Consider the following 12,298-nt stretch of genomic DNA (forward strand, 5'->3'; position numbering starts at 1 on the left):
GGTAATGCTCATAGCTTCCCATTGACTCAAAGGGGGCTTATATCATTCTCCTTTTGTCAGTGTATTTTTAATGCGCTTGTGTTACTCAGTGTTGTTTTTGTGTTAGTCTCCCTGGGAAAGTGGAAGGGGGACAGAGGTACATCAGTGGTACATCATGTTAAACATGCAGTCACAAGAGCAGAGACTAGTCATTGTTCACCTGGGGCACCCTGCCCAATGCTCAGTAGTGCAATGCTGCTTTGTATCTAGCAGTCTTGTACAAAGCAGTGAGGGAAGAGAGAAAGAGAAAAGGGGTAGGGAAAAGGGGGAGAGAAAGATGGAGGGGCACTGCACTATTGTTCCTATGATGATTCTGAATACGTGTCAGGGGAGGGAGGGAAAGAAAGAGGGAGAGAGGAAGTGAGAGAGACAGAGAAGGAGATATGAAGAAAGGCTACTGTCTTACCTCCACAAGGTGCTCTCTGTAACACTCCCCAGGTGAAAGTCGTAGAGTTTGGTCAGAATCAGGATCACCTGGAAACAAAACAGACATCACAGGTGTTATAAGTATGTAATAAGCCTTTAAGAATTGCCACAGGTGATTCTCTGAGAAGACAAGAGAGACTTGGCACACTTATGTTATATTCTCTTAGAAGAACACCAACCTTCGTATTCCATTAAAAAACAATCAAAACCAGCATAAACAACAAAAACAAGCATGATCCTGCAGTCAGCCCCTCTGTTCCCATAGCTTTGGTCAGATTTGATATCACAACAGAGGCCCAGAGAACTCTGTGTTTTTTTGACTCGGTGAAGCCTGAAGTGGCGTCCATCACAGAATCCAAAATCAACCCCTATAACTCCTCCTAGGCTGTCATGTAGGAAATGTTCAACTTGTAGTGTATTTAACATTTAAAAAGGCTTATGAAGTTTGCAATGTAATATATATATATATATATATATATATATATACTTATAATTCACATAATCATTTACATGTCCTTGTGCTGCAGGATTATATTCATGTATTCCTGTATTCCTATATTACTGTAGGTCCAAGCTGTATGGCAAAAATCCCCCCCCCCACCTATTAGAAGGCAAATTGTTAAAAAGTTATTACCATTCTGCTTAAAACTATCCAGCCTAACCTATCATAGATCTACAGAAGAGGCTAGTGGGTAGAAAGGGCCATGGGATTGATTTGGAATTCAGCATATGGTAGGCTATAACCTGGGCACATATGGAGTCTGTGGAGGAGACAAACAAAGAGTAATATTGGGAAGACAACACTATAAATGCCACAACAGCCAGATGGTCACAGCGTTACTAACGATTTACATTACCACCTCCGGGTTGCGTCGTTAATTCCAAGGTTGACGCTGGAATTTGTTAAATACAAGAACATGGAACAGAATGACTCGAACCTTAATTACTTACCATTTGTCACGCCCAGATGACTTGAAAGTGCGCACGGAGGGATGAGTTTTTACATAATAAATGCTATTTTCACAGCAGTCGCTTTGTTATCTAACGTTACAAACCAAACAGAATCTGGCTTTAATTATTTATTTGCATACTTGTCTCTTGTTACCGTCCCCCGCTTTGCACCAAGCGTATGCTTCCTTAAAGTAAACCGACAAGCCTGACTTGAGTCACTTCGCTGTAAGGTGATTCGTTAGCGGTCTCTCTTCGTCTTGCCTGACTACATTTAGAGATATGCATCAGGAAAATGGAACTCAGGAGGGAGAAGGGAATAAAACCTACACCAGTTGTTAGACCTGACCTCGGTGGTTCATGTGTACAGGCTCCAGGCTTGGCCTCACTAGCCTGGCTGGGCCTTAAGAGCCCCAAGGACTGGCCTGGACCTCACTGGGGAGCCACTGATGGTTCTCTCTGAGAGACGGTGCCACCACCCCGGGGCCTCTCTGCTCCTCCTAAGACTGTGAGCAGATGGTTCAGGCCAAGCAAGATTGCACTGCGAGAGAGGGCAATGTAGAGAGAGAGGCATAATAACATAGAAGAAGGAAATTGGATTCATGCCATGCCTGTAATATGCAAAGGAAAACTGAGCTTTTCTTGGAGTGTTGATTGTGTGTGTGTGTGTGTGTGTGTGTGTGTGTGTGTGTGTGTGTGTGTGTGTGTGTGTGTGTGTGTGTGTGTGTGTGTGTGTGTGTGTGTGTGTGTGTGTGTGTGTGTGTGTGTGTGTGTGTGCGTGCGCTTGCATGCTCCTGTGTATGGAGATTCCTGAAGGGGTCTGATGTTTTGTCAGACAAGCTCGCTCTCCTCTGCCAGGGGGTGGCACCACACAGACAGGAAGCAGTCCCCCTCCATGACAGCATGAATAGAAAATTCACATTGAATAACTGGGGCACCAGCTGAAATCCCAGAGAATACTTTTATCCTGTCAGCTTGTATCACCCTCATGAAAATCATAATTATGTCTCCGAAAATGCCACAAACGGAATACAACCGGTGAAATCAATAAATGTGGGGCGGTTGCAAAGAATACTGAACATTCAGCAACTCCTTGAAACATATTGTCAAGTTTGTTTACATAATGCCGATCTTTGTTGGTTCTGTTTAGTCGACTGACAATGGATTCAATGCAATACGAATGACCGAAACTGTAAAGAATTACATTTCACTAGGCAGCCTTTTTTCAAGTATACTCTCCCCTCTTCGAAAACCCTAATTGACCGGCAATGCATGGAAGAAAATGTCAGCTTGTTGCCTCGCAATTAACCAACTGTGGTGAAAACATGTTATTAGCATAACTAAATGTCCCATGGCCACAAAGACCCAATTCAAAGTAACGAACACAACTTTGAATGCTGATTTAGCTCTGCGGCACGCTAATGATAGGTCACTAATGACTTTGAGAAAACAGTTCATATCTCCTCCAAGCCAATCGGAAGTTTCATTGTATTAGCCTCGCAAACTGCTGGTGTCTATCGCCGGGGTCAATGCTATGCGGCACGGTTACAAGGACACTAAATTAACTGTGCTTTTCAGTAGTGAATACTGAACGAGTATCTAGTCCCTCAGGAGTGTTAAATCAGTGCGGTGTGGTGGAAACGCCTGGTTAATAAAATAACACCTCAGAATGTCTGTGTCCTTGTGGATAAACTGGCGCAGTATTGCGACCACAGTGTTGCACCATTCTTGCAATAACCACACAGTAGCGGCGTTATGGAACATGTCACATAATAATCATTAAAACATGAATGTAGTAGTAGTCGACCATTTGCTGATTATATCTTCTTTTTTTCTTGAGACACGTGCATAGATGTAGGTTAAGGAGAGCTCTGCCTGTTTACACAACGATTCCTCTCATTCAAAGACTTCTGTATCTATTCTACTTGATTGCACACTTAGAATTTAGCTACGGCGCCTTCAGAAAGTTTTCATACCCCTTGACTTACTCCACATTTTCTTTAGTTACAGCCTGAATTCAACATGGATTGAATATATATATTTTTTCTCAGCCATCTACACACAATACCCCATAATGATAAAGTGATGTCACATCTACTCCCGCTCCTCCCCCTCTGGCGTTCGACATCCCCGATATACTAACCACTTCATCATGAGGCACACCTGGACTCCATTACCTCACTCACTTAGGTTCTTTCCCCAGTCAGTATTGTTTCTGTGTTTATGTGTAGATGCCACTGCTATATTGTCTCGTTCCATGTTTGTTGTTTTATTAAATGTAACACCTGCTTCTCGACTCTCAGCGTCTTCGTTACAGACTACTGACTCAAACAATGGAAGCAGCAGGAAAACAGAATATGGGTCGATGAGCAGGGATGCCTTCTTCCTCAACACCACGACCAGCTGGCACAACTGGGGACGGCTATGGAAGAGGTTCTTTGCAGTGTGCAATGTCTCAGACATACCTGGGAGTCATTGCAGTCAACTAGCAGAGGATATTCTACAAGCAGTTGACCCAACGAGCCAGCACAACATCCAATTCAGCAACCCGCTCAGGTCAGAGATGCTCGTTTGTCCCCCCTAGATGAATATGACTACAACACATCTACTGTAAATGCCGTGGTTTCCTACTTCAATGCTCCCTCTACTTTGCCCACCAGATGGGAGCCCCTACAACCGAGAGGTACAAGGTTGCCACTATTATTTATCTGCTGACTGGGAGGGCGGCTACGGCCATCTGGGAGAGGGGAGAGGAGGAGCTAGATTCAAATGAGGGGTTCATGGCTCTGATCAAATGTATCTTCGATCATCCAAAGGAAGGCAGAGACGGGGGTGAGCGCCTACTCCAATTACGACAGGAGGAACAGACAGCTGCTGAGTACGCTCTCACCTTTCGGACAGTAAAAGCACCCAGTGGATGGAATGAGCCGGTGCTTCCTACGCTATTCAGAAGAGGGCTGCGCGAGCAGGTCCAGAAGGAACTAACCTGTCGAGACGACAACCTCTCCTTGGACGCACCTCTCCTTGGACCTCGCAACAGCCAATCCGTCTGGATAACCCACTTTGGGAGCATCGGTACTCTCATCGCTTCTCTCCCTCCCTCAGTGAACTCTCTGGATCAGAGCCTGAACCCATGGAGGTAGAGGTCACACACCTCCCTGCGGCAGAGCGACACAGACGGAGACAGATGGGGCTCTGTCTTTATTGTGGTCAAGGAGGGCACCAGCTCCAGTGGTGTCTGTTACTTTACAACGTTGGGATCCACAAGAGCAGAGGGATTGTCACATGATCTCCCACCTCCTGGGACAGGAGTGAGTATTCCCTCTTCATCACTTTCTGCTAAACCCTTGTTGGTGTCCATCACACTAGTTGATGTCCCTCATGTACTCTGTCACCAGCCTTAGTGGATTCCGGTGCCAAGGGGAACTTTATTGACCAGACCCTTGCCTCCTCTCTTAACATCATCTCATACCCGCTCTCCTCTCCTTTCCCGGTTAAAGACCTCGATAATCGGCCACTATGATCAGGAACCATCATACACATCATCCAACCACTCCCCCTCACCGTGGAGTCTATTCCTCAGGAGAACATCCCCTTCTTCATCACCTGTTCCCAAGATCATCCTCGGCCTCTTTTGGCTTCAATGCCATAACCCCACCATCTCAATGTCGAGGATGAAAATCACAGACTGGTCACCTGTAAGCCGGAGGACCTGCTTCCCCATCCCTGTGGTTCCATGTCGGTTGAGAGTTCTGTGGTTACCCTTCAGCATAACATCCTGGAGGTATATCAGGACCTGCAGTATGTATTTTCCAAGACCCATGCCACCTGCCTCTCATCGCCCCTGGCACTGTGCCATCAAGCTTGCAGGTTCTGCGCCCCCGCACAGACCCATCTATCCTCTGTTGGTGGATGAGACCCAGGCCATGGAGGAGTACATCAAAGAGGCGCACCAACAAGGTTTATCCGAGCGTCCACTTCTCCTGCGTTGGCTGGTTTCTTCTTTGTGGCCAAGAACGATGGAGGTTGCGTCCTGTATTGATTACAGAGGATTCCATGAAATCACCACTCAGTACCATTGACCTCTCCCGTTGGTGCCAACAGCCGTCGATCAGCTCCGCGGGGCCTGGTTCTTTACCAAACTGGACCTGCGGAGTGGCTGGAGGGCACCAGGACCCATTCATCATTCTCACGAACCATCGGAACCTGGAGTACACACGGACAGCTAGGAGTCTGAATTGACACCAAGCAAGGTGGACCCTTTTCTTCACAAGATTTGACTTCACGCTGACCTATCACCAAGGTTCAAAGAACACCAAAGCCAATGCCCTGTCCAGTCTCTACAATTCGGGAGAGCGTCCTGTCCAGAATGTATCTATAATCCCATCCTCTACAGTAGTAGCCCCTGTGGTCTGGGACGTAGATGTAGACATCTGCCAGGCTCTGGAGAGGGAGCCCACGCCCAATAACTGTCCGCCTCCTCCTGAGTGCATCTACGTTCCCACAGGGATAAGGGGTCGGCTGCTGACCTGGACACACACAACTGTTGTAATTGGACATCCAGGTATTTCTCACACTACCCAATCTATATCTGAAAAATACTGGTGGCCCACCTTGGCGCAGGACGTCTCTCACTACGTCAACTTCTGATCCGTATGTGCCGCATCCAAATCCCCCCGTAACACTCCAGCAGGGAAACTCCTTCCCCTTCCCGTGCCTCAGCATCCCTGGTCTCATCTATCCATCTCCCCTCCTCTGATGGTTTCACCACCATTTTGGTGGTTGTGGATAGATTTTCAATATCCTGTTGTTCTATCCTTCTCTCTGGTCTCCCTACTGCTCTCCGGATGGAGAGGCACTAATCCAGCAGGTCTTCCGGCATTATGGCCTTCCGGAGGACATTGTCTCCTACCGTGGCCCCCAATTCACATCACAGGTATGGAGAGCCTTTATGTAGAAGCTTGGGGTCACCATCAGCCTCACTTCCAGGTATAGGCCTCAGTCCAATGGGCAGGTGGAGAGGATGAACCGGGAGCAGGGAGAGTGGGCCCGATTCCATCCATGGGCGGAGTATGCCCAGAATTTGCTTCGTCACTCCTCCACTTGGCTGACCCCCTTCCAGTATGTTCTGCATTTTCAGCTGGCCCTGGCTCCGTGGATCCCAGGTCAGACTGAAGCTTCTGTGGTTGATGAGTGGTTCAGGCATGCAGAAGAAGTATGGAGTGATGCTCAGGTGAGACACCAGCATGCTGTCCACCGTCAGAAGGAGCAGGCAGACCGCCACCGCAGTGCGACCCCGGTGTTCCATCCTGGGAATTGTGTCTTGCTCTCTACCAGCAACCTCCCACTCCGCCTGCCCTGCAAGAAGCTGAGCCCTCGCTTTGTGGGGCCGTTCAAGGTTCTCTATAGGATCAACGAGGTGACGTATAGGTTACAGCTTCCCAGAGACTACCATATCTCACCTTCTTTTCATGTCTCCCTTCTCAGACCAATGGATCCTGGTCCCCTAGCTGATGCTGTCCCCCGCGACACCCCCTGCCCTCCTGGACATCAAAGGGTGTTCGTCCTATGCCCTCAGATTCCTACTGGACTGCTGACATCGTAGGGGTCGGCTCCAGTACCTGGTGGACTGGGTGGGGTATGGGCCAGAGGAGTGGTGTTGGGTTCCGGTGGAGGATATTCTGGATCCCAACATCATCCGTGATTTCTACCTTCATAGCCCCGACCGGCCCGCTCCTCGTCCTCTGGGCCATCCCTCTGGTCAGCATTGTCCTGCAGTTGGAGCCGCACGTCAGGGGGGTACTGTCACGTCTACTCCTGCTCCTCCCCTCCTGACGATTGCTGACAACCATTTTCAGGTCTTGCCATAGATTTTCCATTATATTTAAGTAAAACTTGTAACTCAGGAATATTCACTGTCTTCTTGGTAAGCCATTCTAGTGTAGATGTTTTTTAGGTTATTGTCCTGCTGAAAGGTAAATTCATCTCCCGGTGTCTAGTGGAAAGCAGACTGAACCAGATTTTCCTCTAGGATTTTGCCTGTGCTTCGATTGTGGTAGCAGAAACACTATAGTATGTTTTATTCATGCACGTAATGGTTGTTTATTTAATAAATTAAGATTCTTTGGACTCTCTCTCTCCTTTTCTGAGAGTCTTTGGGTTTGCAACTGATTAAGTGATGGCTTTTTATTCTTATTTAACCCTTATTATACCAGATAACTTGACTGAGAACACATTTTCATTTACAGCAACAACATGCAGAATAGTTACAAAGGAGAGGAGGGGGGATGAATGAGCCAATTGTAAGCTGGGGATGATTAGGTGGCCGTGATGGTATGAAGGCCATATTGGGAATTTAGCCAGGACACCGGGGTTAACACCCCTACTTTTACGATAAGTGCCATGGGATCTTTAGTGACCACAGAGAGTCAGGACTTCCGTTTAACGTCCTATCTGAAAGACGGCACCCTACACAGGGCAGTGTCCCCAATCTCTGATCTTGGGAATTGGGATATTTTTTAAACCAATGGAAAGGGTGCCTCCTACTTGCCTTCCAACACCACTTACAGCAGCATCTGGTCTCCCATCCAGGGACTGACCAGGACCGACCGTGCTTAGCTTCAGAAGCAAGCCAGCAGTGGGATGCAAGGTGGTATGCTGCTGGATATGGCTTGGTGATAAAAAAACTACAGCTGGAATTCCATAGATCAGATGTGGTGGGTGTCACCGAGATAGAGAGAGCCTGGAGGAACAGAACAAAAGCTTAAGTATTCCTAATTATCCTGGCATCTGGGAGACAACACCAGATGGAGGTGACCATAAGATCACAAAGTGGCTTATGGTGGCTTACGGGTGGGGGGTGAGGGTGAGGGGGGGGGGGGTTGAACCAGCTATGACTGAGCAATCTTGGTATCAGGTATAAAAGGAGCAGCAAGTCAAGACTGTTGGGTCTACGGTTTCATCATTGCAATATTTAGTCAATATAGAATAAAGATGATTGTTTGAAGAAATGACAAAGTCGCTCTCACTTGAATGGAATATTCCACCACGAGATCTATTCAGTTTGATTTTTATCCTGAAAAACTTACCAGTCCTTAACGATTACAAGCATACACATAACATGATGCAGCCACAACTATGCTTGAAAATATGAGGAGTGGTTCTAATGTGTTTTATTGGATTTGCCCCAAACATAACACTTTGTATTCAGGACAAAATGTTAATTGCTTTGCAACATTTTTGGGAGCATTACGTTTTTGCCTTGTTGTAAACAGGATGCTTGTTTTGGACAGGTTCTGTACAGGTTTCGTTCTTTCACTCTGTCAATTATGTTAGGTATTGTCGACTAATTACAATGTTGTTGATCCATCCTCAGTTTTCTCCTATCACAGCCATTAAACTCTGTAACTGTTTTAAAGTTACCATTGGCATCATGGTGAAATCCCTGAGTGGTTTCCTTCCTCTCCGGCAACTGAGTTAGAAAGGTGTGTATCACTCTACAGCCCTCACTCCCTCTTTTGCTCCTCCTCTCTACTCTCTCCCCTCTCTCTGCCCCTCCTCTCTCTCTCTCCGTCTCCTATCTATGTCTCTCTTCTCTACCATCTCGCTCCTCCCTCCTCTCTCTCTCTCCCTACAGCAGAAGGGAGTTGAGTTAGTTATACACTGCCAAGGAGGAGGCCTAATTAAAATCAATGAATATTTACTGAATGCTCGTTAAAGCGGAAGGGTGGTACTTATCTGTTTGGATTTTGAATGAAATACCTTCCATGAAATGCAAAGTGAGAGAGTTCTCACCTGACTATTGGTTTTTAAAACGTGATCGATTGATCACACCACTGTCATAGGCTATTACACAAATACACCTGAAACATACACAACACAGTCAATATTTATTTTCATTTAACTAAACCATCTCAAGAGAAATTGCTTCTTTTCGCACATTTGGAAGATGTTACCTTTCACACAAACAGAAATACACTGGTTTCCATATGTTCCCATTATGTGGCACATTCCTACACAACCTTCTTCTATCTTTATCTGAAGTCTTTATGTGGTGGCATTCCACTTCATAATCACCTGTCATAAACACTTTTCAATTTCAACTTCAAAGTCCAGCGATAGAAGAGTGCTACCATAACAACTTAAATGTTTCTGAAATGTCCCTGTAAATTCCAGTGCCATTTTGGATGGATATTTTCTGGAAACCAAAGAGTAACATTTAACCAGGCACAGCTATCATAGGGATGGATACAACTCTCTACCAGACCATGACGTTTGGTGAGACTGGGTCACAGCTGCTGTTGCTCACAACAAAAGTCACCATGACCAGTTTGTACCCTATTGTCCAAACTGGAGACATATCCAATATGTCTCATCATTAATCATCATCTCATCAGACACAGACATAGATCAAATGCTAGGTATAACAGCAGGCATAACAACCTAACAAACATATGAGTTTATTATACAGCACAAACAGATCAGAGTCACACAAATATAACCCTAATCCCTGGCAAACAGGAACTCTGGAAAAGCTAACTTAATGCTAACTTAAAGTGTCATCAAAAGTGTTCTCTCAATGCTCTCTATATCTGCTCTGTATATTTGACATTTCCAGAGTGAGGGCACAAGCTGTGTCTTTCTCTTACATTACATTATGGTCGCCCTTTTTTCCCTTCCCATGGTGCAACTGTCTCTCAGGCTGGCGCTAGGTCTTGGAGTTAGTCAAGCGAATCAAATGCTATCTGGCTGCCCAGTAGAATCCTTGGTGGGGATTTGAACGTGCACACTGAGGAAGAAGGATAAAAGCACAAACCAGGCCTGGCGGACCCAGACACTCTCCCTCTCTGACTCCATCTTATCTTCTGTCTTGAGTGGTGAGATATCTCCTTACTTTTCTCTACCTTCAACTTTGAACCGTGAACCTCTGGCCAGAGACTTCAATGTCTCTCATGGTACATTATCACAGGACAAATACTTAAAGAGTAAAGGACCAAAATACAAGAAGGTTAAGGAGTAAGGGACAGAGAAAATGCAGGATGATGTGATGTGAGACCAGGTTTGGAGATATACTGGAGCGTTGTTATGGTCTAACGCACAGTGTTCATCAGGGTAGAAGACATAAGTAGACTAGGCCATAAGTGGAGAGTACACTACCATAGAAGTAACAAGACAACTGAATGGTCTAAATATATTCTTCAAAGTGCAATTACATTCATTGTCAACGTCTTCTATGACCGAACACCTCCTCCACCCACTGCAACAAATCCCAAACACTTTCCCTTTACATTTAAGTTAACCACACATATAATTTGTGGTTACTGAGACATATTCTACTTTATTAATCAAATAAGGGACAGGAATTAGTTTGGAGTTTGTCTTTTCTCATCTTCTCTTTTTTTCTCTCTTATTCACAGCTCTGGTATTTTCCTCTGTTCCCCCTGTCAGGCAGAGAAGAGGTGAGGGAAAGAAGGAGGGAGTCTTTCTTCACCACAGGCATACCAGTGTGTGTCATTGTGAATCTTCCTCAGAGGTGACACGATGAGGCGACAGCACCTGATTAACTCTGAGCGGCATCTCATAATTATATTTTTTCAACTTTGTTCTTCCTGTCAGTCACCTAGCTGTATCCAATATGGAGGAGGAGTTGTTAAAAAATAAAGATGACCCTTTTCAAAGTGGAGTGTTACCGATAGTGTGCCGGTGTAGTCATAACATCTGTCAGGTGCAATTAAAAATTCAATATGTTGTCCTTTTAGTGGCCTGCGTTGAGATATGGTTTCTCCCTCAGCAGGTGACACCGGGGGGAATGGTCACTGTCATCCATCAACCAAGTGATCCATTGGCTCAACGTGATACGGCCCACCAATAACGTGGCTCGACTTGGCGTTGGCCACCCGCCAGCATTAACATCCTGATAAAACAGTGTCAGGGTGGTAGACGACGGCTGGTGTCCGTTACCGTGCAAATCCTCTCCCACCATCCCACCAGCCACGATGCCATCCATTATTGCTATTTGCGACTGTTTATGATTGATCAGCCATTTTGGAGAATCGCTTTGGCAGTTGTTGCTCCCTGCACTTTTTGTGATTTATGTCTTTCCAGAGTAAACAATGAGAGATGTTAGCGATTCACAGACCCAAAGGGGATGAAAACAGTGTGTAAATACACTTACTGTAACACAGTCTGTCTGTCACAGATTCATTTCCATTATCTTCCCCTGTTGAGAGACATGGTCCTGAAAGCAAATCAGTAAATTATTTAAATGGCAGCAAATTAATATCTAACTCCATACTTACAATTCAAAAGAGCCCTGTTGGTTAAAATAGACCTGGGAATTACTAAATAATTTAACTGAATTTTGGAGTGTTGAGGATAAGAAAACAAAAAAGTGTTTTTAATTGTTAGGAGATTTACTTATATGAGTCACGGAAATTATTGTTCAATTAAAGTGCTATTTCTTTTTCTTAAAAACACAAGGCAGAACCAACAAAAATATTACACAGAATATTATCACGGTGTCCTTATTAGGACTGCATACTGTAGATTAGTGACAATTTGATGTTAGGTAATATATGCATACAGTTGAGGTCAATTGGGAAACATGGTGACTCAGTCATACAGAAAGTCACTCTTCAGCTGTCATGATTGAACACAGGCCCTGAAGGTCTATCCATTGGCTCATTCAGGTCTGGCATGCTCACTTATACACTACTTATCACTCAGTCCCAGGCAGCCCTAAGAAATAGTTCTGCCATTAGTTGCCTAGTATGATTAATTCAGAAATCCATGGTCATCCAGCGACCTCACAGGTCACATCTGATGAGTCACCCCAGAAATGCGGACTAGGCCTGGGATACGCTCGCAGGGTTGTAGGGCGATCACT

The 12,298-nt window shown here is 45.5% G+C and overlaps 1 protein-coding gene across 1 annotated transcript in view; it reads right to left on the reverse strand.

Annotated features, from left to right (window-relative positions):
- Positions 1-12,298, reverse strand: part of sorcs3 (sortilin related VPS10 domain containing receptor 3) — a 200,644-nt gene that overhangs the window by 106,313 nt on the left and 82,033 nt on the right. Inside the window, exon 2 of the mRNA XM_024401532.1 lies at positions 446-513. Coding sequence (XP_024257300.1) covers positions 446-513 — 68 coding nt within the window. The remainder of the gene's footprint in view (positions 1-445; positions 514-12,298) is intronic.

The sequence above is a fragment of the Oncorhynchus tshawytscha genome, linkage group LG32 (genome assembly GCF_018296145.1).
Source record: "Oncorhynchus tshawytscha isolate Ot180627B linkage group LG32, Otsh_v2.0, whole genome shotgun sequence".
Lineage (NCBI taxonomy): Eukaryota > Metazoa > Chordata > Actinopteri > Salmoniformes > Salmonidae > Oncorhynchus > Oncorhynchus tshawytscha.